The 26,108-nt window shown below is 40.0% G+C and overlaps 3 protein-coding genes across 7 annotated transcripts; 1 reads left to right on the top strand and 2 right to left on the bottom strand.

Moving 5' to 3' along the window:
- Positions 1–13,847: 13,847 nt before the first annotated feature.
- On the bottom strand, positions 13,848–15,939 carry LOC662901 (reticulon-4 receptor-like 2). Of its 2 annotated transcripts, XM_015979593.2 has the most exons (2): positions 14,338–15,939; positions 13,848–14,278 (listed from the first exon to the last, which is right to left on the bottom strand). In XM_015979593.2, exons 1-2 carry the CDS (start codon positions 15,778–15,780, stop codon positions 14,180–14,182), a joined length of 1,542 nt encoding a protein of 513 aa, XP_015835079.1. In that variant the 5' UTR covers positions 15,781–15,939; the 3' UTR covers positions 13,848–14,179. The 2 variants fall into 2 exon arrangements, with proteins under 2 accessions (XP_015835079.1, XP_974068.1); XM_968975.4 differs by having other exon boundaries at positions 13,848–15,939.
- A 1,587-nt stretch (positions 15,940–17,526) lies between these two features.
- On the top strand, positions 17,527–24,269 carry Ubr1 (Ubr1 ubiquitin ligase). 4 transcript variants are annotated; one of them, XM_008193886.3, is made up of 3 exons: positions 18,000–18,524; positions 18,581–18,657; positions 18,706–24,269. In XM_008193886.3, exon 3 carries the CDS (start codon positions 18,719–18,721, stop codon positions 23,990–23,992), a length of 5,274 nt encoding a protein of 1,757 aa, XP_008192108.1. In that variant the 5' UTR covers positions 18,000–18,524; positions 18,581–18,657; positions 18,706–18,718; the 3' UTR covers positions 23,993–24,269. The 4 variants fall into 4 exon arrangements, with proteins under 4 accessions (XP_064214984.1, XP_974039.1, XP_008192108.1 ...); XM_008193887.3 differs by having other exon boundaries at positions 18,576–18,657; XM_064358914.1 differs by lacking the exons at positions 18,000–18,524; positions 18,581–18,657 and adding an exon at positions 17,527–17,648.
- LOC662844 (ras-related protein Rab-33B) lies at positions 24,240–26,055 on the bottom strand. Its single transcript, XM_064358915.1, has 4 exons — positions 25,916–26,055; positions 25,611–25,862; positions 24,507–24,767; positions 24,240–24,454 (listed from the first exon to the last, which is right to left on the bottom strand). The coding sequence occupies exons 2-4, from the start codon at positions 25,830–25,832 to the stop codon at positions 24,290–24,292; spliced, it is 648 nt and encodes a 215-aa protein (XP_064214985.1). The 5' UTR covers positions 25,833–25,862; positions 25,916–26,055; the 3' UTR covers positions 24,240–24,289.
- Between the last annotated feature and the right edge of the window lie 53 nt (positions 26,056–26,108).

Here is a 26,108-nt window from a genome sequence, read left to right as displayed (position 1 = left end):
GTCATGGTATGAATATTCGTAAAATTTAAATTAGATCCGTGAAGGACAGCTCAAATTATCAAAGATGCATTGAAAGAAATAAAAAAGGGCATTCCGAGAGATAAAAAGTAAGTAGAATGTAATTTAGAATTGTCACAGGAGGTTTAAAAGATAACAAACAAACCGGGAGATTTATGGCCGAGAATTCAGCGTTATTTTTCGAGGTTAAAAGAGATTTCAATTTATTTTTTATTTTTGCGAGAATTATTTCGAAATTCTTGTTAATTAACAAACTTATTTCCCGGACTGGAATATTACCTTTATTTGCCAACAATCCAATTGGTTTTGCTCTTGTTCGCTTCATCAAAACATACCAAAGGAAACTACGTTTCAGCCGCGGATTGTTTTTGAAAGTTTTAATTGTAAAATAGCATTTTCGGATCGTCTACGAATAGTGCTTTAGGCGCGTGTCAGTCGATAATTTCAGTCCCGCTTTTTTGGCACAAGCTGTACCTGGTTTTAAGTTTGTGGAAACTTCGTCTCGCATTATTATCAATTACGGCGTTCGCATCTTCGCCATCTGCATAATAAATTGCGATGTTTTAGGGAAAATATTTAAAACCATACTTATTTAATTTGTCCATGATTCGGCAATAATTGTGTTAGTCTGAGTTTGAGGAAGCATCGAAGACAGGTAACGTCTGATGTAAATTATAAGAGTATTTAAATTTCCATTTCTGCTCATTTAAAACGGACTCGTTCCAAACTCCTCGTATTAATTACCATAACTAATTTATGAATAATTAGACTAAACACATTTCGAGTCGCTTCATAAATATGCAACTTTCGTCAAGGCAAGTTTGCTTTAATACGAAAAAGTACCCCTCCTGCAATTATCCCTATTTGCTTCAAAACTACCCTCCATGAATACGAGATGATACACGTCTTAGCGTACACAAGAGATTAAATTCTGAATCTTTAATGAACCCACACTACATATTTTACGCAAACAGCACAATACTATTGTTGCTTGCTTGACCAATGGAACAATACTCGGCGTCACAATTTGTTTTCAACTCGACCAAACTTGATAACAATGAAACAAAATTTAATTAAACTTCACGTCATGCGGAACCAATGTAATACATGGCGACTCATGCAAAATTAAACCCTTTTTCAACTATTCCAAAAGAAGCAATCGCAATTATTCGCGGAGCCCTTTCACGCGTGTTTCTTTGAATCAAATCGATCCTTGTACTACTGGTTTTAAATTAATTAATTATTCTCTCAGGTAGAATTTATGGCCGAAACTAATCTCTTAATATGGTAATAAATCTTTCTAATAATCACATACTTAGACGGCCATTTTAACCAGTTTTACTCGAGCTTCGAGTCTAACTGGGTTAATACCACTAACCGTAATACACACATAAAGTGTACAGATGGCGCCGAAATTAATGGCGCACTTCGAAATGAGAGCTACATGCGATGGCGCTGATTTTGCGTTCGTGAAACTATGTAACAGCCAAGGAATCAGAGATTTTAAACCAAATTTATTTGATGGCGCAACACATGCAAGATAAGAACGCTCCTGGACGAAATTTTGGTTTAAAAAAACAACTAATAATTTACTATTTGTTTTTTGCAAAACTCAAATAATTGTGTTTGCTGTTCTAGTTACACACCGAACTTTGTGCGTCAACATTTTAAGCAAATGTTTTCCGCAAAAATAAAAATTCAAACCGTCATTTTCCACACAACAAAACGGCGTTAAAAAGGAATTAAAACCGGCAGCTATAAAATCGATGCTTCAATATAGCAACCGTTCGATTTTAATATGAAGGTGTAACAAAAAGCCACTGCAATCGCCGAAAAACCTAATAAAACCCCCTGAGAGCATTTTTATTGATTGGGGGCATAAATCACGGAGTAATTTCAATGATGTTTTACAATAATTAATCGCTCGGTCATTACAGCGATGTCTGAAAGGTTTCAGCGTTGGTGGCGTTTTTCGGACGCATGTTTGAAAGAAAATCGAATTAGAGGATCAGGTTCTAATTCTAATGAATACTCATGTAACTTGCACTAAGCCGGTACACGAACAGCTGGGAACAATGCAACAATTTGGCTCAAGTTATACAATGCTTACACTAATAATTACACTAGCGTTTGACGGAAACCCAATCTCGGTGTCTACCTCTAGCTATCGCATCGGAACGAATTTAGGTTTTTCTTGCTTTGGCTCAAAGCGCCTATTATGAGGGCGTGGCCCGATGCAATTACAGGCAAACACAAGCGTAACATGGTTAAATCCGCACATTTCGCTCGGTTTAGCCACTTGAAAAATTGCAATTAATTCAAATCGGATGAAAGATGGCCGCTGCCGCGTCTCTGAGGAGTAATAAATGACGCGAATTGGCGTATTGGCGGTGGAGGGTCATTGCGGCTGTGTGCACTGTTTACCCTCGTAAATTATTCGAGATGATATCAATTTTGTTTTGCGTCACGTAGATTACGTAAGGCTGTGTGTATGGGAAAACATTTTCCAACTTTTAAATCGAGATTGTTCCACTTTAGGACGCTGCCGAAGTAATGAAGTGAGCTTTTAAACGTCCCCGAGTCTACAAAATAACTCCGATAAAAAACTCGAGGACAATATATGTCAACATAATAAAGACGAGCCCAGACGCATGTTACACCAATTCCATCAGCCAAATAATAGAAACAAATCAATTGAACACCGTTTTAAATTCGATGATTTTTCCAAACATTTAACTTACAAATCGAAATTTTGCATCGGAAAATTTTTATTTAAGGCAGTTTTACATGAACGTATATGGCAATATTTCCATAACCACTCGGCGAATGAAACATTCAAACGCATCATTCTAAAAACAATTTCAAAAATTGAAACACAACCGTTTTAAATGCTCACAAAAGTGACTTGTTGACTCGCAAAATCCTCAATTTTGTATCTTTATTGTACTACAAACAATATTTACAATTTTAAATTACTTTTGGTGAATGCGCCGGGTATCGTAACTTTGCGTTTCCAGTCAATAGGCTACAAAAAATTTATTACCTAATATTTTGTAATAAATAAATAACGAACATTGAGTTGTGACACAGTTGTGCCACAGAAAACAACTTATTTGGCTCCTCGAGTTTTGTTAGTTAACTTGTGAGCTAAAATACTGATAAATGATTAACAAATAAATACTTACATTTCACTATAAAGCGAATGAACAAGCATTGTCCAAATTGCTAAAATACTAAGAATTTCATTTTATTTATAAAAAAATTCAAAGTCCGGTAAAATCTCTCAACAACGGACACCGATGTGTCCGTTGTAGAGAGGTGTACATTAACAGGAGGTAAAAATTTAATATAAGTTTTATTACGTTTCTACAAAAATGTCCGTTGTGAAGAGGTGTTCGTTATTCGGAGCTGTTCTTAAAGAAAGGCTTTACTGTAGTTTAGCCATAAAGCTCCTTTCAAAACTAATCATGACAAAAATGTGTGTATTTTTTATTTTCAGCACTAGATCAATAAACTCTCAAAACCAAGTTTACTTTTGGTGGATGCGCCTGGTATCGTAACTTTGCTTTCCCAGTCAATAAACTACAAAAAGTTTATTGATATTTTATAATAAATAAATAACGCACAATAAGTTGTGACACAAAAAACAACTTATTTAGCTCCTTTGTTAGTTAACTGATGAGCTAAAATACTAATAAATAATTGCCAAATAAGTACTTAGATTTCACTTTAAAGCGATTGAACAAGCATTGTCCAAATTGCTAAAATACTAAAAATCTCTTTTATTTATAAAAAAAGACAAATCCGGTAAAACCTCTCAACAACGGACACCGATGTCCGTTGTAAAGAGGGGTACACTAATAGGAGGTAGAAATTTAATATAAGTTTGATTACGTTCCTACAAAAATGTCCGTTGTGAAGAGGTGTCCGTTATTCGAAGTTGTTCTTTACTTTAAGCCTCTTTAGGCTTTACTGTATTTAGCCATAAAGCTCATTTTAAAACTAATCATGACAAAAATGTGTGTAATTTTTTTAATTTTCAGCACTAGATCAATAAACTCTCAAAACCAGGTTTACTTTTGGTGGATGCGCCGGGCTAGTGCAAAGCGTCGCTGCTTTAATTTTTCCAGTCAATACACATACAAAGTACAGACTTTATTAGTTGGTATTTTGTTAATAAACGAAAATCAAACACTTTTTTACATTTCTAATTAAAAGAGCTACGAAGTCCAGAACCAAAGAACGGTGCACAGTTTTGAGGTAGAAAACAAATAATAATTAGTTTAACTTGCAAGTGTTGTTAAATCTTTCAAAATTAACTTTGCAGCGAGAATATTAATAAGTAATTAGTTAATGATTACTTAGCCACAAGAAGTTGGAAAACGTTTCTTGCGTTAATATAACGTTAGTTTATTGGCAAAACAAACTCGCGGACGTGAAGTAATTATCGCGATAGTTTTGTGAATTTTGGTGGATGCGCCGGTTTCAAAATTTAATATACACGTTCATAATGCGAAAAAGGTGCGGGATAGATTGGAATCATTTATAATAAATCCTGCGTTGCTCGCGTTGCCAGCCCTTAAATCGTCTGAACAAACTTATTACGGCTTCCACGTATGGAAAGTGAAAATAAAGAAGAAGTATGAAGCGAGATGATTGTCGTCACGCCACTGATTTGGCGCAATATTTCCCTCGGTAAAAGAAACGTACGAAATGAAATTGTAGCTCATCGGGGTGTGAGAATCCATAAGTACGGTGCGTGTTAGAACCTCTTATTACATTAAAGCGTCCCGTGACAAGTAAACTTATGGTTATTGAAAGTGAATTTCAATTTGCACGATTAGCAATTAAATTAAGCATAGAGTTTGCAGCCGGCAAGTCGACCAAACGAATATAAAGTAAGCGGGTTTGTATCGTGCATATTTCAGTAAAACCTGGCGCTATTTGTCTAGCTGTTTGAGCTCACGGTGTGCTGCCCTAAATGCCTTCGGATCTGTTCCTTCTAACCGCATATGAATTCTTTATTATTCCACTCGGCTGCCGCCATGAAAGCCGCTTACATACGCAAAAACACAAAAGTATGCACAAACCCCCCGACTCCTATCAACAAGTCATTTATGCTCATCCCTCTCGCAGCTCTTACTATCAATTATGGAGCACCGGGGGACAAAGAACACCAGCAAATTTAATAAGAACATATTGTTTTCCTAGAAATTACCCGAACACAAGTCGGAATTATACTAAAACTAAATGTTAATTAAACTCTTCTTCGCATAATGAAGGAGTTTAGCAAATGTTAAAACTTCAAACATGACTAACCCCAAGGCGAACAACCATCATCGACGAATTCAAACGACGTAATTTGCAAGTTTTAATAAGCCAAAATAAACTATCGCAAATTTGGGATTCTGCGGACTTGGGCGTCCACAACACTCGATTGGAATTTACAATGTCGTTATGCAAGTTTTTCGTTACACAACTAGCCGTTTCGTCAATAAATTTAAAACCGATCAAACGAGAACAAAACAAACTGGGGCTCCACTGTTTATTTTTAGATCCACCTCCAACTCGAAATAAAAGTATTGACATGAGATTTCATTTCAAACCTGACAACTTCACAATATTTTTTATTATCAACAATTATTATCTTAAATCCCCAAAGCTCCTCCGTCCTTTCTCTAATTATCAGCGACGCCCTAAAAGAAAATTTCAATTATGGGATTTCAAAATTTAATTAAATCCTCTCCTTTGCTCCACGTAAATTAACTTTATAAAACTATAAATTAGCCAAGCCGCATCGAAACATCTTAGCTTTATTACATTTTACCTCCAAAAGCACCGAAAGTGTTTTTTTACTGCCAACAGGTCCACTACGACTTAACAATTTCCTCTCATCTTAGCAAATTGAACGCGAAATTCTCTAATTATTTCAGCTGAAACTCTCCCGACTGTGTTTTTTACTTTAATTAACTGTTTAAATGCACATTGTGGTGAATTAGCTAAAAGTATCAAGGGACGGTATCCGATATTTTTTTCAGTGAAGGAGCCTCGAGGGCACCGTTGCTCGAATTGGTCATATTTAAAAGTGTTAGTTTTTCCGTACAATATCTAATCTCATAACTCAGATAATGGGATATTCGCTCGTATTCAGTATGCAGGAATTCCATATTTTGGTCCCATAAATATACATGTAAGAGCCAATATAATCTTTCCATTGTTATATTGGCCACTTTATGGCTGCGGTTCTGAAATTGCCCGACTTTCACGTAATATCATCGTTAAACAGAGCCTACGTCCGTCCATTTATTGACGATTGCGTTCGTCAATTAAATTTTCATTATTTTCGCCGAAATTCGGATCGATCGAAACAGTTAGATTCGGTTTTAAACTTTCAATAATATTAACTTAGATTTCCAGGCAAATTGGAAACGCTCGGAATGTGTTTTAACGAGCTAATTAAAAACTTTGTTCATCACAAAGGAAATAGGCATATCTTTCTTCTTTTTGCGCTTGATTTGATTCGGCAAATGCCTGTAATCGACACGTGACCCTAATTGAAACGCAGGCCGGAACATATTAATGAGCTGAAGGTTTGTACAAGAAGCCAAACACTGCGACTTGTCAAATTTTAATTAGCCACTTAAATAGGAAACCCCTTGTAATTTTTGCGAAAATCCCGAATATTCGAGCAACTTCCCCGTGCAATGTTTAAAAATGTAGCAAAGCTTCTGTTGTTTTATTAAAGCCGGCTCTTTGATAAAAACGTATTAAAGCATGCGAAACATTTGGAGATAAAGCACGTCTTTATAACGCATGACTTCATTTCGCAAGAAAAATTAAAATGAAGTTATTCCGCAAAATTCGATAAATCATCCGAGTTTTAGCGTCAAAGGCGGTTAATTAATCACGTGGTAAGTTGCCGTTTCTGCGCAAAACTTACCGATTATCACAAAAGTTGTCAATAGTCAATTAGGCGTTTTGACGAAAATTTCTCCCACATAAATCCGGCTCGTTTTGTCGCGGCATTTTTCGGGATTAGGAACGGAAGCACTAAACTTCGATTACTTACACGAAATCAGATCAAAGAAGACGTCGGGCAAAATTGGAAAGAGGATATTATTAATACGAGATGGGGTTCACACTGAATTTAATATGTGCCTGTGTAGATTCAAGAAATTGACTGAACAAATTTATAATAACTCGAAGCTTGACATTATTAAACCCAGCCGACAGCCTCTTCTAATATTATTTAATATTAAGCTAATTTTCCACGGAACACAACTCCAATCGATAACTTTCCGAAGACCGTTGACAATGTATTAAAACTGATGGGGTAGGAAGCCAAATATGGCCGTCATTAAGACTTTAATGGCCGCACTTCGGTGATGAGTTTCCCAGAATAACAACGTGAACAGACTAGAAATTTTAATTACCACCGAAAAAAACACAACCTAGGAGCGATAAATTCTGCATTCGATTTGTTGTAAAATTGTCAACTCGGGCTTCGTTCACCTGTTTTCCGCACAAAAAATCGGTTGTAAAGTTCACTGATGTAAAAACGAATACATTTAGACAAGCAACGAACACAAAGCTGGTGATAATACAGTTCGAGTAAGTTTTATATAACGAGAGAGCGAAAAAAGCACGCGAATATTGCACGGCGCTCATTTTTATGCTCAACGCTTCTCAAATAATCCTTTTTGTTACATATCTAACGCTAAACTAACCGGTGAAAAGTTCCTCTAAGTGCACGTAAATTTATTTACGTGATAGCTATTCATAGAGTTGGCAGAAGATTACGGAAAAACCTCCAGTGGCAAGAGGAATTTCTAATTCTAATTCAAACGTCAAATTTTTCGCACAAAGCTACATAGGTTGACAAGGGTACAGTCTACAACTCCACAATTTGGGTGGAAGGCGATACCCTCCTGAAACAAGGCCGTATCTGATTATGGCATTCGAGGATGTAGGTCCGGAAAAAAATTAAAAACGAATAGATGCGAATAATTCTGCTGACTTATCTTTCTCGAATGCTGACCTCTCCACCAATCAATACATCCGTGTGATCAAATAATCTCCCAGAACAAACAGTCAGCATCCACCCCATGTTTAGTAAATTCCCACACTTCCATTAATAATTATGATTATTTTTATCGTGTTGTTTGCTTTTACGACCTCAAGTCGCGAGAACTCCAGTTTCATGACAGTCTTATAATTTTATTCGTGCAAAAAAGCAACCATCAAAGTCAAGACGTTGAGCAATTTATAAAGAAGTCATCTGAGGTGCGTTTTACGTTCGAGTCTAGATATTGCAATTTTATGAAAATGCATCATACGGCGAAATATTCCAGTGTGCATCGTCACTTAGGAAAGTGGATTTTTCGAAAGCTCGGAAATAGGCTTAGGAAGTAATTAGGTTGCGGCCGTAGAGTGGCATTTGCATTATTGGTGTATTACACAAACATCTAAAGAAACCGATATCTGCGAGCGCACATTCCAGTAATTTCATTTTTTCGAATTATATTTGCCTGATATAACGTATCGGCCTTATTTCCCTCTTGCTCCATAAGGAAATCGTATTACCGCATGTCACCCTAAATGTTTTCCTATTTCGGAGCTGCTCTTCACCACTCTACATCAAAGCTTTGCGCAAAATAAAATTTATGCAGTTTTCGACACTTAAAAAAACTTTCATCATGGTTGGTCAGAATTTGTTTCGATTTCTGTGATTTATGATATTTCGGAAAACTTTGGTGCGATTATGCAGAAAGTGCTTTTTGTGGCGTTTAGTCGCCGGATAAGCGGTCAGCCAACCACAAGATTGTCTCATATTTCACACAATCCTCCAGCGAGCGGCGTTGAAATGAAAAGAACGAAACATCCAACGAAACTCGACACGGGACATGATTAGAGCCGTTCGGAATTGTTTCCGACGTTCGTCTTTGATTAAAACGTGTCGGGGGATTAATTATGATAAAGTTGCAGAAATGCAATTCCGCCGCCAATTGTTTACCTAAGCAAATTCCATTATGGACGTAGGTAATCAGCGAAATGTCCGGCATTCATCGGATTCTCCATTAATGTGATTAGGGGAAACACTGAATTTCAGAGAAAATCAACGCAAGATTCTTAATGCTGCAATAAACTTGAATTACATTTAATTAATACCGCCACTGATATTCGCAATGTGTAAAATTGGAACTCTATGGGCTTGAATACATAATTAGCTAGATAAAATCCATTCAGACCCGCTTCAAGATTCCGCTCGCGGAAGACCTACATATCGCAAAATTTTACGACTCGTGGCAATTCCCGGTGTCCTGTCAATGCCCCTGTTGATTTTTCATTTAAATTTTGCCCATATGTACCACCTCGCACGTAGCGCAAGAAAATTGCGTTGAAAGTTTGTAAATAATGATTTACTCGCGGAATATTAATTTTGCGACAACATGGCGGCCAAGTCGCCATTTTTAGCAAGGTAGATTCGGCTAATCCGGGCAATTGTCGCTTTCCGCTTCCTTTTCTCCTCAAAAAGCGGCTTATTTGTAAGTAAAGCAGACTCGTTAGCGCATATTTATCCGTTTATCGCAGCTAAATGAAATTATTTCGGGCGAAAACAGCTCCCGGCACAAAGAAAAATAAATTGATCTGAACATTTTCATTATATTTAAACCAAAATTATCTCTCTTGTTGGCTAAAAATACACCGGCAGCAAATAACCCGTGATCTTCTACCGGTTGAGGGAACAATCCGTTCATTCATCGTTTTGTCACTTTTGATTTTTGAATTAAATTCGTGCTTTTAAAATAAGTGGGGGTGTTTTATTTCGGCGAGTTTGTTAATTAAATTTCGCAGCGAATGCAGCTACTAACGAGACTTTATTTTCGTCGGTGCATGTTTGCTTTGAGTGAAGATTTTAATTTTCTTTTCCTCCACAGAGTTTAATAGTAATTTATTTTTGCACGGTGGCAATTGTGCGAAATGTATTTACGGAAGCAAGTGTTACAATTAAAGGGCATTTTCAGCGTTGCAAGAATTCCTGAAATAACCTACATGTAATGTCGCAGCCTTCCTTGTGGAAAAATACTTCTTGTCACCTTAGGTTCACGGATGACGACAAACAGGGGAAAAGCACCGGCTTCAAATGGAAACGTTTTATTCTAACATCCATCAGACTTTTGTGCAACTATAATAATATTATTCGTATGGGAGTTGGTACTTTTTGTTATTCCAGTGCACAATTTAAGCCCGACAAAAATGTACAAAAAACCTTACATTTTGTTTTAACTTCCAATAACCAAATATTTAAACTTTTCGTTAATTTTAATTAAGGTTAATTAAAGTTTCCTCCGGGCTTTATTCACAAAAAGTTCCGAACTAAAGCTCCACCGAAATTCTTTAATGTTGTTTGAAAGAAAGCTAATTTTGCGCACCTTTACGTGCCCAGGCATAAAAATACTTCCCGGAAAAAATTATTAATTAGATGTGAAAGTACATTATAATTCCATTAAGTTTCTCTTTTATACGTCGCCTCTGTTTCAATAAACGAAATTTATTACCTAATTAATTCGCTAATACCCTAATTAAACGAAGATCAAAATTCAATTACAAAATTATAGTGAATTTCAAATGAACTATTCGATTAACTGTCATTTTGCAATTGTCAGAATTAGATTTAATCGTTGTTATTGCAGTTTCATTTATCAACAATTCGCCAAAGCAAGATAAATATTGATCGAGTATTTATCAAATTTGAGTCATTTTTGAGTCCAATTTTACGCTGCGTTTTATGAGGACGATAATCGTCCGGTGCCGTGTTTGCGGATAAATTAATTCCGCTCCAAATTTTCAAGCATAACATTATTTTAATTTCGGTCGCGACTTTGCATTATGACAAAAATAAACCGACGCAAAGTGGACGTTTAATTGAAGCCGGGGATGGATTTCATCAAATTAACATCATGCAGGGGAAGGTGCGGAAATACGCGCGGAATTGTTATCAAAAGGTGCAGTAAACAAGTTATTGCCAATTATAAATTAAAATTGTGCAAAGACTGCGTCCACAAACTACGTGTTTATCAATAGAGGAATGATTAAATTTCAAGTAGGTGTTGTAATTTTGACTAAAAAATTGTTCATAATTCTGTGGTAAACAGCCTAAAATTTTTGAAACGCGAGAAATGTTGATCTGATGAGTGCTTTTACCTTTCCGTGCCGACTGCTGGCCTCCTTTTGTAATTTCATCCCGCGGCGGCACAGCCAAACCAAAATAATAAACTCATCCTGTTTAAGCACAAAAGCCTTTTGCTTCCTTTTTCCACCTGGCAGAAAAATTAATTAACAATGTCTCTAAAGTATCCGGTGATTTTCAATAGGAAAAAACGCTCGCAGCTTTTTTGATGGAATTAGCGTGTACGGTTTGCAGGATTGCGGGTGGGAATGCGTTGCGGCGATCGGCGCTCCGGAGTGTTCGCTGACCCGGAACTTGAATTCTCGCCGACTCCGGTGCCGGAGAAGGCCTGTTAGCGGTGCGGTCGACACGAATTTATTTGTGGCTTCGGCCGATCTATCTTTATTTGTTTGCTTTGGGCTGCATTCTGTTTTAATTCCGGCGCTGAGACGCACTGCGTAGACATCGATTTTCAAAAATCAGCCCTCGACAGGTAATTGCATTCTTCTGGTCCCACACCCTTTCAATCAATAATGATGGGCACTGGTCACTGAACCCTTCCGGTTCGCCGCCTCTGCGTCGCCCAGTGAACAAAACAAAATTAAAACTTTCTTTCAAATTATTGTAATTATTTTCACACGTCTGTGTGGCGTAATCGTGGCAAAGGATCCGCCAAGATTAGCATAATTACCCTCTCCGAGTGTTCTAAGTCGATAACGAATTTTCGCTCCTATCGGGATTAGACACGAGGCATTAATAAGGAAAGCGAGCCATTAAGCCGCAGCTTTGACGCTTCAACAATGACCGTCAGAGCTTTGACAGGTTTTTTTTCAAATAGAAACATTAAAGTTTACGAGCGGCCGTTAGTGCTGATAGTGGCCCTGTTGATACCTCGGATTACCAGACGAAAACACGCACTGTATAAGAAGGTTGTTTGAATTCCAAGCGTCGCTGCAAAGGGGAAGACACGATCGACAAAAGATGTCGCAGGGTTTCACTACTTTTCAGATTACACACACTTGAAGGGAGGGTTCACATTTCGGGGCGCGGTGGCCGAAATTGGAGCCACGCTGTGCAAAAAAATCACAATCGAAAAAAGTTTGGAATTTTTATTTTCATTTCAGTTATTATTAAATGAAATTTTTTATTCAAAGTTCTTTAATAAATGGAAATCTTTCAGTCGCTTTTCAACATTTTCCAGTTTATCAAGTTCTTGCTGTCAATTAAAAATCTGCTTGAGAAATAGCTAATCATAGAGAAAATATTGAATAAAATACAGAAATGTCTCTGGAACGCATTGAAACAGCAATTTCATTCCTTAATTTTTTTGTTTGTAATTTGGCAGGAATAATTTTTAATCTAGCATTTTTACTGTCTAAACACAAATCAAAGATGTAAAGACATTATTGTTTTTTTTCTGGTACTCCGATATATAAATTAAAAATTTTCCAAAATACTGGTCTTTCTTTCTTATAAACCCTACTTTTAATGTCAGACGTTTTTAAATTTTGTTACGTTAAAATATTCTTTCGTAGTCATTAGTAACTTATTTCGCCCTACTTAAATAGTTAAGGGTATCCTAGATTATTTTGACAAATTATTATTGAATAACATTCAACAGAATCCATTTTTTTCAATTACATGGTGTTGGAAAATAATAATATAGTATTTTTACATACCTACACGTTAGTTTATTAGACCAATTTAATTCATGAAGTTGTATTAATAATTAATATTGTTGGGCGCATAATTTCATACTATGACGGGACTCGATTGATCCAAGTTTAATATTTTAATTATGCATGTCACATACAGGGTTTGCTAAAAATAAGTTTTAACGGAATCTCAAACACGAATAATCACACAGAAATTAGGGTTGACTATTAAAATACAATATTTTTTCTCTCTGCATGTATTTAATTAATAATAAAAATTGCATTTTTTATTATCATTATCTGAGATAAACGACGCTTTTGTATCGTTAAAGAAGAAATAAAAATATTAAAAATTAAGGTTGTTTATGGTCTTTAATTCACACTGTGCAGCTCACATTATTTTAATCGTAATAAAATTTTGTAATTTAAGTTTTGCGAAGTACTTCAATAAATAGCAATTAAGTTTAGATAACTGAACGCTAAGAATTAATTAATTACTGAGTAAACTAATTTAAATTAAGTCGTCTTTTGCCTGGTAAAAGTCAAATTAATCGCTTATTAATACTTATTTTTTGCGTGATTATTATAATTTTTTAAATGCAGCAAAAATATGCTTTTAGAGTCACCCTGCATAGTTACTTTTGTATGTTAGATAAATCTGTGTCACATGCAAACGGTATTTTTGAATATTGCACTGGTAATCATGCCTTGATTTATTTTTTTTTAATAAAATAGTTTATCTTTTTTGTTTGTTATGGAGTTTGCTATGAACCGGTGTATACAGGCGGTGTCAGAATGCATGTTCGGGACAAAAACGATTAATTATGTTTGTAATTAGCGTGAGATCGTGCCGTCACAAAACAACTCGCATCCAACACCAGGCCGGGAAGTTATGATCAGTTAATTTCGCAGGAAGTGCTCGCTGGTGGACAGAAGCAATTTATTGTTCGCGCTTCTAATTAAGCAGCGTCCAGTACATCGTCCCGTATAAAGCAAACAAATCATTTAATTACAAAGATTAATTTATTTGATTTATCTAACAGATCAACAATACGCAAATAACAAAAGAAACGTTAAAGATGGTAAAAAGTCTCATAATCTCCGTTGTGGCGCCAGTAAGTCTAAAGGTATACACATGACCGACAATAAGAGAGTGTGGAGTGGAACACACAGAACGCGAAATACAATAATAAAAACAGAAGAGACCGTGACGTGAGCAAAGGCACTAATTGAAGATTTCCAGGAGTCAGGTTAAAGAGAGACAAACTCGGGGGTGAGCTGGGGGGGCGGTGGCGGCGGCGGCGGCGGAGGCACGCCGGGCAGCGACAGCGTCGAGCTACCGGCGGCGGTGACGCGGGGGCCCATGTTGTCGTAGTGGGGGGCGGCGCACGGCCGCCGCGGCAGCGTCGCCATACCATGGTACACCGGCTTGGCCCTGTGGGGCAAGTCCAACAAGTCAGGACATCTGGAAGCATCCGAAGGGTCACGACTCACTGACACTGAAATGAAGATGTTGCCGTACGCTGACGGAACCACATTGCCGAACTCCGGGGGCGGCGGAAACACCGCCAGCGGCAGCGGCTCGCTCTCGATGGTGATGTGCACCGGAGGATCCAGCTCCATTTCCGGACCCAGAACTTCGCAACTTCCCGTTCCGCGGTCCGTGGTCGTTGCGATACTCACATCCAGGAGCTTCTTCTCCTGCTCGGTGAAGCTCACACTCGCTTTCATGCGCTTCTGGGTCTTGCGGCCCCGGAGGCAGCAAACAGCAATGCTAGCCCCTAAGCCCACACTTCCAAGGGTCACTAAAGCCACCAACAGGCCCCACCATAAGAAACCACCCTCGGATTTACTCACTGTGGTGGCTGTTACCACTTCTGGAAGCACTAGAGTTACATTCAGGGAGACACTATCGAGAATATTTCGTGCGGTGCAAGTGTATACACCTGTGTCTGTATCACTGACGTTGTAAACACTTATATTGGCCCACTTATCTAAAAGTCCTTCTTCGGCTTGAATCACTAACCACGTATGATTTATCGGATAACCTTCATAAAGCCAGGAGACTTGGGGTTCCGGGTCCCCAGTCACGTGACACCCAAAACTGACATTTCCGCCAGCTTCAGCCTGGACTTGACTTTGGGGGAAAACTGATACGCGAGGCGGACAAGCGAATTCTTCCGAAAGAACGTTTTCCCACAACTTGCCTTCAAGCCGTTCAGGCTGAGTACAAGTCAAAGAAACCGAATTCAATTTACTCAAGAGAAACCAATCCCTAAACCCGCGCAACTCACAATCGCACTTCCAAGGATTCCCTTCCAAAACCAAAGTCTTCAAATGAGCAAAATTCATAAAAACCTCCTCCGAAAGATTCCGCAATAAATTCTGTCTCAGACTCAGAGTCTCCAACACACTCAAATGCACGAAAGCGTTCTTGTGAACATATTCCAGCTGACAGCCATCAAGCTCCAAAATCCGGAGATGCGGCAGCTGGGGAAACTGCTCCTGGACCAGCCTCCTCAGCGGATTCCCATTGAGATACAACACGCGTAGCCGCTCATTCCCGTGAAACGTCTCCGGATGCAAACTCTTGATCTGATTATGCGACAAGTCGACCTCGACCAAAATAGTCAAATCCCGGAAGGCGTCCTTGTGGACCTCCTGGATCCCGGCCGTGGCCAGGAAAATCCGCTGCAGGTTCAGCAGCCCGACACTTTTGAACGCATCGTTCCCCAGCCGAGAGATGTAGTTCCCCGACAGGTCCAGCACCTGCATCTCGCCATCGAGCGTGTCGGGGACGGCGGAGAAGCCGCCCCCCTTACATACCGCCGTCTTTTTGCCCGACGACCACTTGCACCGGCACGGCGACGGACAGTCGGTCCAGTCCGGGGCCGCCAGGGCCATGGCCGTCACCAGGAGAAGGATCACCGCCGCCATAACATCTCATCGTGACGGCACGCGCATTTTACGAGCACTGGAAATATTTCGGGATAAATTTAGAGTGGAGCGTGCGTGCTGGAAACGCGACTGCTAGCGAGCGTCCGCTTTCGAACCTGGTTCACCGCACTATGATGGAGCTTTATGGGTCGCAAAGGCTGGAGTTGTTGCGTCGGCGTCGACGGCGGCGGCGGGATGCGCCGCCCAACCCTATGCAGCAAGAAGCTGGTGCCGAGTGCGAGGAAAAATTATTGTAAATATTGGGGAGACAAACACACCCTTGCATAACCAGCCACAATTGATCAACAGGGTGCCGCAGTTTTACACCAAATTACCAAAAACCCACACAAACTCCACATCCAATAATTAACGAAACAGTCATCAGACAACATAAAAAACTTGTTTTGATGATAAATTTAGGCAGAAAATTTTATCCTAACAATCGTCAGTAATTATACAACGAATTTCTTATCCGGAATACAAGTGTTGATCAGGAAATAACAGGAGAACTGCATTCGATTCATTCAATTCGATTCCAGTTTTTTTGTTGTTCAATGTACAACTAGGAAATTAGAGACCTTTTTGGACTCAAAAGTCTGTGATTTTGGTTTGTGCCCAACCGATTTTGGTGACATTGATTTGCTTTTGCAATTTATAATCATAATAATTACCGGAGTCTGTAACACGGTCACCATTCCGAAAATGTCGAAATACAAAGCTAACACTAGATAAATTAATACAATAGAAATTCATGTCATAGAGATTTGCCGTATTTACACATAATGAACCACAACTGGGCATTCGTTAAAACTGTTGCAAATTGTTGTAATTTGTGACGAATGTAAGAAATGTAATGAAATAATAAGAGGGGTTCTGGGGCACTGCTCTTATCATTTCCGCCCTCTCGAACCGTGACAACGCCTCTCTTTGCGTTATTCTTCCGCACCTTTTCATGTCGCGTTTGATTATTAGATCACGGTCTGAATCAGTGGAGAGGTCAAGCGTATAATAAAATAAAATTGAAAAACGAGTTCGTTTGGGGACGGCTAACTCGCACCAACTAAATTCATGAATATTGCACAACTACTTCCGGTTGACGAACTTGAAATTCGTTTAATTTATTGCGCTCGGCGGGTGTGAGACCAATACAAACACGACTCCGGAGCTCCGGGGACAGTGGAAAATAGTCTAGTTTAGCATACGGTCGTGTTTGTTCAACACCGGCCATTCAAAAGACCTGAACTTTTGAACAATTGGCTTGGTTTCGGTATTAACTCATAAACATAATTGCTAAAAGCCACTCAACGATTTTACTTCCGAAATTTACCTCGGGTTTTTATTTTAAGTGGATTAAAATTAATGAATTTGTTGAGTAGAAAATATAATTCAATCCTATATTAAACTGCCAAAAAGGGCCACTTTTTTATCGCACGTTTCCTCTCCATTATAAAAGAAGTTTCGCTACGCCTAGCTGAACCCAAAATAATCGGCCAAAACAAGCTATATTTGGATATAAACAAGCCGTCATGCAGAATAAATTTTATCCTCAACGACACAGAAATAAATGTTAGCCAATTTTATCGGAACATTTTTTCTGCATCCTATTACGAATGCTGTTTACATGATAAAGTAAAAGCTATAACGAGGAAAGTAGTGCATTTTTTACAGACAAATAAGCGCATTTAATATTCTGATAGCGTTTTGCTCTTTTGATAGTAATCACGAAAAGTAAATAAAACGCACAGTTGTGGAATAAATTTGTTCATTTAAATTATTGATATAGTTTATGATTGTTTATTATTACTCGTAATACAAAATTAGTGCCTTTTTTTCTGAACTTTAATTGATTGGTTAAATGTTCTTGACCTGTAAGTTTTTAATCGTTTTTTAATGTTAGTTAAGATAAACTTTCTCCAAATTGAAAATAAAATAAAATCGATAAGGAACAGAATTCTGCAGACGACTAGACAACCAGTAAAACTGATTTGCTACATGTTTATGACTTGGTTTTGGTTATGCAATGAAGTGATTTATCGCAACTTAATAAATGCGCAAATGATTTATTTTAATCTTTCATTGTTTGGTCATGTTTTAGATTACAAAACAAATATTTATAAAAATCTTGTGTGTTTCTAGCCACTTCCATCAACGCAATTCTGCTAGATGCTGCCATCTGCCAGTTTGCGTAGACACAAATATCTGATTTTTGTTAAAAAAGTTAAATAAGACGTTGTAGTTTTTATTAGTTTACTCAGTTGAAGCCAATGAACTGTTTTAAGCGATAATTGTAGTGAATAATTGTTGGAAATTTGATAAAAGCTGGGTAATTAAACCATATGTGTCACGTGCTTTCTAGGAACCTGTATCACCTGTCATACATCGTAGAATTCGCCACTTCCAGCACTTTGTCCATCCAACAATGATTTTATTATTGTGTTAGTCAATTTATGTGCAAACTAGTGCAAAAACTAAATTTCTTATTGTTTAATAGTTACTGTGCCCCTTAATATTTAATTTATACAGTTCAAGCAAGCAATTAATAATCTGTGTTTTGTTTGTCATTGCAAATTGGCATTTGCCCAGATCACCGAAGATACGGAAGTTTGCGGGTCAGAACGGTTTAAGTTTCTTTATTAAAAGTCAAAAATATTCCCGAAAAACCCACCACTAGTATCGTTCTCAAAATCCAAATCATCCTGTCGAAAAATCCGCCGTTCAAGGGCTTAACCTTGATCCATCTGCAGGTAATTGCGTTTCTTTGTGTTAATAATAATCATCTATTTTAAATTCAATAGTAAAGTTCCGACGATTCACTTTCACGTGAAAGTCGTCCATTCCGGTCGAGTTCCGAAAATCGCCTTTCATAATCGCCAGCACGTAAGTCACAAAATCGATTTTTTCTAAGGTTAGGACACTTTTTTTTAGCTGGCATGACATCATGGAAATAGACGAGGAAGTCTACGCGGACGGCGCGTCCGCTTCGGGTACCGAACTCGTGCAAGAGTGGCTCAACCTTTTCGAGTCAAACAGCCTCACCACCAACCAATTCAAGCAGCACTGGAAGACATGGGTGCCGAAACTGTACGCCCCCCCGGTGAACGAGTCGTGCCTCAATTGGCGGTTCGACGAAGACCTGGCCCAGAAGCTCCTCTTCAACGTCCTAGAGGAGTTTATTTGCAAGGGGGACCCGAGCCTGGTCCTGGCTCGTTTAAACGAGATGGACAAGCCCCCTTCCGTGTGTGGGCGGGTGTTCAAGCTGGGCGAACCGACGTACAGCTGCCGCGAATGCGGGATGGACAACACGTGTGTCCTTTGCGTCAACTGTTTCAAAAACTCGGAGCACCGCTTCCACAAGTATAAAATGGGGACGTCGCAAGGCGGGGGTTGTTGCGACTGCGGGGACGTCGAGGCCTGGAAGAAGGCCCCGTTTTGCGATGTGCACATCGCCGGGACGCGCAACGACGCCCACAGGAGCCTCCCTGAGGATTTGAAACAGAGGACGCGCATTGTCTTCGAGGCGGTCTTGTGGTACGCTTATTGTCTCCTCAGGACGGGGTTCGTCTCCGACGTTCGCTTCGGGGACATCACCGACACGTTCTTCGACAGTGACGCCTACTGTACCATCCTCTACAACGACGAAATCCATACTTTTGAACAAGTCATTTCGACCTTGACCCGCGTTTTGAAATGCAATCAAAGGACTGCGATTGAGTTCGTCACGAATATAGACCGAGAGGGGCGGGCTGTTGTCAAGTGTTCCTCGTTCCAACACTGCACGGAACTGAAGCAAGAAATCGAGAAATATACTTCGAGACATGGCAATAAGCCGCTGAAAGTGCTAGTGAGCCATGCCTACGTCATAGCGCACCAGATCTACGCTTCGAAGTTGTTGACTTGGCTACAGAATTTTCTGGGACATGGCGAAGGTTTTCGCTCGATTTTTGCCGAAGTCGTCCTGGAAACACCGCCAAATGAGACTTGCATTATCCAAGGGATACTCCTGAAGGACTCCTCGTTGTGGAAGAGCGCACGGTCACAATGGCAACGCCTCTTAATCTCGGGAATGCTCCTCGAATACGAGAACAAGAAAGAGTTGGCGAAAATCTTCACCAAGAACTACGGCCCGGTCATGAAGGACTTCATCAAAGATGACCATGATCACTCCTACTCGATTTCCTCCCTTTCGGTTCAGTTGTTCACAGTGCCGACCCTAGCCCACCATTTGATCGCCTGTGATGACGTCCTGTACATACTCCTGAATACTTTCATGTCAGAGTGTTCGACCAAGTGTAACAAAGCGGGAAAGCTCGAATTCGAGCGGAGTCCCTCGAGTCATGCCTTCAAACGCGCCCATTTCATGCTGTACGACCTGCGGTACCTCCTCAGCTCGATCCCGGAGAACTGGTCCGATGAACTCCGCAAAAACTTCCTCCACGGTCTTTTCATCATGATGAACCTCTTTACGAAAATGCAAGGCATGGACGCGGTCACTCGTCAAGTTGGCCAACACATGGAGTACGAACCCGAGTGGGAATCGGCCTTCCACCTCCACATCCGACTAGCTTATTGCATCTCCTTGGCCATCAAGTGGTGCAGCACCGATCGAGTGGTCCTAATCAAGGCCTACCGAGCTGTGTTGAAAAAACTCGACGAAAACCCATGCTACGACCCACATGACCGCTGGGAAGCCATCGAGTTGGTCGATCACAGCGCCTCCTGCATCGTGTATGATGTGGCTTCAAGACCGGTCTCCATCCATCTACCCTTATCGAGGTTCCTAGCAGGGTTACATCTCTACTTGGAGAAGTTTGACATTCATTTCAATGAGATGCAGTGTCCGAAGCCAACTCCTGTTGAGATAATGGAGCCGGTTTTGAGGTGTCAGGTCATGATAGCCCAAGTTCATGCCGGCATGTGGCGTCGCAACGGTTACGCCTTAGTCAACCAATTGTACTTCTACCACAATGTTAAATGCCGCACCGAAATGCTAGACCGCGATATAGCGCTCTTACAAATGTGCGCATCGTTGATTGAAAGCAACGAGTTTCTGATCCACGTTTTGCACAAATTTAATTTGGTTAATTGGGCCTTGAGTAATTACGAAATTACGAGCCTTAAGGCACCGGAAGAGGATAGTATGAGGCAAACGATCAGTCTAGTCGAGGAGTTTTTGCAGTTGTTGATTGTAATCATAGGGGAGCGGTATATGCCGGGGATTAGTAACGTTAGTACCGAAGATAGGATTAAAAAAGAGATTATACAACACTTGTGCATCAAACCGATGCCGCACTCCGAGTTGAATAAGATAATAACGGATGATATAGCACACGAGACTGCACTTGACGATGTCATTGACGAGTTGGCTGTGTTTAAAAAACCCACCCAAACCTCCGGCAAGGGTGTCTACGAGTTGAAGGAGCAATACTACGATGAATACAACGTCTTCTTCTACCATTACACCCGAGAGGAATTATCGAAATCGGAGGAAGCGCAACGAAAGAGACGTAAAACCGCCACGGACCTTGAATGTTGCCCCCCTCCCAGATTACTAAAACTGAACGAATCGTTTCACATGCTTGTGAACCTCCTCCAGTGCGATGTCATGCTCCACATCATGCAGATAGTCCTCGAACGGTGTAACAATCTACGCGCCCGCAGCTTCTCAGAGTTACAATTACACAAAGTGCTACACCTTATCGGTTACGCTTTACAAGAGGAAGAATCAAAACATTATCCCTTCTTCAAATTTATCCACAATTCGGCCAAATTCAACATTTTCAATCTACTGACCGACTTGTTAGAATGCCCGCGAGTCGACGCCCATAAGGATCTCCTTAAGTGGGTATTGCGCAAATACAAGGAAGTAGCAAATCAGAAGGAACAAGCCGAAGGCTCGGCCCAAACCAACGCCGAAGCCTCAACTTCGGGCGATATTGACAGCGAGAAGGAACGAAGGGCGAAACTGGCCGCTGAGAGACGTGCCAAAGTCATGGCACAAATCACCGCCATGCAGAAGACTTTCATGAAGGAGAACAAGGAGTTGTTTGAGGAGAGTGAAACTAGTACGAGGTTTGAAGAGTCGGCTATGGAGGTTACAGAGAGTGGGGAAGAACAACCGATTGCGTTGGGTCCGAAACAAACCACGCGACTCGGTATTGAGAAGACGTTCGTTTGTATTTTGTGTCAGGAGGAGGAGAGGGTGACCAAAGACGGTCCGACGCTCGTATTGGCCGCTTTCGTGCAACAGTCGACTGTTTTATGCCAATACAAAAACAACGAAGCGCTGACTAATATGCAAGACCCTTTGTATCTCAATTCGAACATGGGGCCGGCCCCACATACCAGTACTTGTGGCCATGTGATGCATAGCGAGTGTTGGCGGAAGTACTTCGATAATGTGATGGTGAGGGAACACCGAAGGCCGTATAGGTTGAGACACCCGGCCAGTTTCGATGTCGAGAAACAAGAGTTTCTCTGCCCGCTTTGCGAGTGTTTGAGTAATACTGTGTTACCGCTCATTCCCCCTTTGAGTGTCCTACAACCGAGCTATCCGAAGAGCGGTACCACTTACGAGGATTATTTGGCGTGTATTGATGTCATACTGAGGAAGAAGGTCAAAGTTTGCCACGGAATGTTCAAGTGTAACACTACCGACTGCGCCAATGAGCACTGCACCGCTTGTTTAAACGGCTCAAATAGCACGAATTTAGAATCCGAGTCTCTTGCAATTTGTGAGGCGAATTGTTTGCTGCAACCCTACCAAGTTTTCTACTCGTGTATCTTCGACCGAGTTGAAGACTTCGGGGTGTTGCAACCGAAATTCGAGGAGCTGTTCCCTGAGAATTGTCCAATCCTTGATACGAATTTGAAAGATATGGTTCTATTATTTGCTCAAGTCACTTATACTAGAGGCTTAAATGTTAATCCGCACCCTTCTGATAAAAGATTGGCCCCAATGGCTTGGAAGTCACTCTCGTACACCACTCACGCAATTGAAGTCTTACTCCGAGACTCCAACAAACCACTGTTAGGGAATTTGTCAAGTCGGCAAAGGGACTGCATAGAGACCCTTGTCCGCATTATCGGAGTTCTGGGCACTACGTGGCCCAACAGTGTCGTTATTAATAATCACGCTTTGAGTTTGTTGGCCATTTTGCACGAGAACGGTAACGAAGGACCGTCGATCCTCCAGTGGGATTCGTTCGGGTTCTTGGTACCGTTAACGTTCGCGTTACCGAGCCTTGCCGGTAAGGAAAATCCCACTCCAATACCGACCGGTGGTAACTTGGAGTTGTACACTCTTCGAACTGTTTTCATTTCCCACATCGTCAAAATTCTGGTTTTGATGGATGTAGAAAAGTTGGCCGATTGTATGGACACCGGTACGAGCGACGAGGATGATATTTTAAAAGTCTTGCAAATTATGGGCAAGTCGCATGACCGGATAAGTGGCCACGTTGTCTGGAAGCACGTCCAGGAAGCTTCAATCCCATTTTTGCGTTGTTGTGTCCTTTTCTATCACTACTTGACCGACGTACCTGCCCCGTCAGTATTACTCGAAGTAGGTGGCGACACTTTCGCTAACATGTGTACATATTTGGACCTCCCCCAAACCCCCCAAACTCTATTCAACTCGGACAAAGTCCTCAGACTGGTGTCAAAGTGGTGCCAACATGAGGAAGTCGTTTCGTTCTTACAAGGAACTCCCCTGCAAGTCATCCACGAACCTCTGTCGGTACCGAAACTGATCGATCTACCGACCGATTATAGCGATTTGATTAATACCGTTTCGACGTTCACGTGTCCGAATAGCGACGAAGACGCGCGAACTCCCAGCATGTGTTTGGTCTGTGGGGAGATTTTATGTTCGCAGAGTTACTGTTGTCAAATGGAGTTGCACAACATGCATGTGGGGGCGTGCAATTACCACGCACAGATGTGCGGGGCCGGCGTTGGGATTTTTCTGAGAGTGAGAGAATGTGAGATTTTGTTTTTGGCGACGCCGCATAGAGGAAGCTTCGTTTCGCCGCCGTATTTGGATGATTACGGCGAGACGGATATGGGGTTGAGGAGGGGGAATCCCCTGAGGTTGTGTCAGGAGAGGTACAGGAAACTGCAAACACTGTGGTTGAGCCATAGTATACATGAGGAAATCGCCAGGGCGATCGAGTCGAATAGTCATGTGATCACGACGCAGTGGCATCATCTTTAGAGATTATGAAATTGTGATTTTTTTAAATACTAACGATGAAATATTTGTTGCCTTTTGTCTAATTTTACTAATTTATTTTGTTGGAATTTATTACAGTACTTATGGAAAATTACAAGCTCTCTTAAGGCCCACCCAACACGAAAAACACTGTTGTATAATTTTAGTAGGAAATTTAATATTTATAATAGGACAGTAAAAAAGAGTTGTATAATATTATGTGTAATACAAATTAATTAAAAAGATACAATTTTCATTCAAAATAAATATATTACCCACAGGTTTTTCTTACAAAATTATTTAACAGCACCCCCATGATTTTTTAGGCTCTGCAACAGTATCGATTACGATATTGTTAGTAACAGGTAGAAAAGGCTTCTGATTTTTTAGTTTGTGAGCCAGAGTTAAAAAAATCGCTTCTATGTTATCACATTGAGAATCGAGTCTTGCAGACGTTTCAAATAACTAAAAAAAATATTCTTTATTAGCTCTAGAACGGTAAGGTTGCGTCTATTACCGGCATGTTGTACTGATCTGCAAACCTCTGCGCTACGTTTGTGGTAACGGCAGCCACGCCATCACACTTATTCCCCACTAAAATTCTCGGTATGTCGTGGAGACAATTCCTGTTACATTCATCAACCCATTTTTTCAATGAATCAAAACTAGCGGCATTCGTGACGTCGTAAACTAGAACTATCGCGTGCGTATTTCTATAGTAGTGTTTCACCATTGACGATCTAAATCTCTCTTGACCCGCAGTGTCCCATAATTGCAACTAAGTAGAGTATAAAATGTTACTTAGAGTATAAAATGTTACTTCTGGGCCAGAACATTCGGCGTCTTAAAAAACAAGTCAGAACCTTACAAATTTAGCTGTTTGCCCAAAAGCAAACAACCGAATAGGGCCTAAAACCTCTCAAAAATCATTAATTTTTATCCACTCCAAAAGTTCCCAAATATATGTAGGCCACCAAAAATTGGGCACACGTAAAACAGGGTAAAATCCTACAAATACACTCTAAAAAACTAACAAAATACCTTGTTTTTACACACCCCAAAATGGCTTTTTACTTTATATGTTCTACAGTATTAATAAAAATCAATAAATTCATGTTTAATATCGACACCAAACGATACGATCGAACAAATACGACTTCGCAAACCAAGTGTTTTTATGTTCTTCTGTTCTGAGAATTGGACACTTTATAGCAGTTTTTAGTCTCTCTAAAAACTCTATCGCAGATTTTTCAGATGAATGGAGCCAATCCGGTTGTATCTTGTCAAAAATTATCAGCTCAAGTGTTCTCCCAGCTTCTAGGTTCACACTTGGAAATACAAGGTCTTGTTGCCTTCCAGCAACATTTGCGAATGGAGTTGACCAGTTAAAGTCTCCATCTATCATCCGCCCCAAATATTGGGCACACTCGTGTGCTGCGAGTGTTACTGCATCAGCTTTAAAGGCCCTATTCGCTTGTTTGTTTTTGGGCAAACAGCTAAATTTGTAAGGTTCTGACTTGTTTTTTAAGACGCCAAATGTTCTGGCCCAGAAGTAACATTTTATACTCTACTCAACTAATAATTGAAATATTAAAAAATATTTTTCCGGAATGATTCTTACAGTTATCTCTTCCCCATCTAATGTTAAGTTTCTGCTCCTAAAATCTACTCCGATTGTGGCCTCCGACTGTTCCAAAAAAGCCCCTTCACAGAATCTATAAGTCAGTGAGGTTTTACCCACATTTGAGTCCCCAATGACAATAATCTTAAATATCTTCTTGTAGTTTGTTGTTTTGTTAATCGTGGGGGCTTCATTAGCATTCGTTGGTGCAGTGTTTTCCATTTTTACTCCATTCAGATAATTCTTTAATCGCTATATGATAAAAAATTACGTAGTTGAAACAACAATAATAAAAATTGATTTACCTCAAATGAGTCACTTGATTACATCAAATGTACTTTTCCAGGTCATTAGAAAGTATAAATCATGTTGATTAATTGTTTTTTGTGTAAAAAATAGGGTTTAAAAAAATATTCTGACGTCTACTTGACAATCAGCTGCTTGACATTACAGTTACGAAACCCAAATTCCCTAAAAAACTGCTAACCACACTTTTGT

This window comes from Tribolium castaneum, chromosome 9, assembly GCF_031307605.1.
Source record: "Tribolium castaneum strain GA2 chromosome 9, icTriCast1.1, whole genome shotgun sequence".
Taxonomy (NCBI): domain Eukaryota; kingdom Metazoa; phylum Arthropoda; class Insecta; order Coleoptera; family Tenebrionidae; genus Tribolium; species Tribolium castaneum.
Note: the sequence above shows the minus strand (reverse complement) of the source record. Positions and strands in the feature narration are given on the sequence as shown.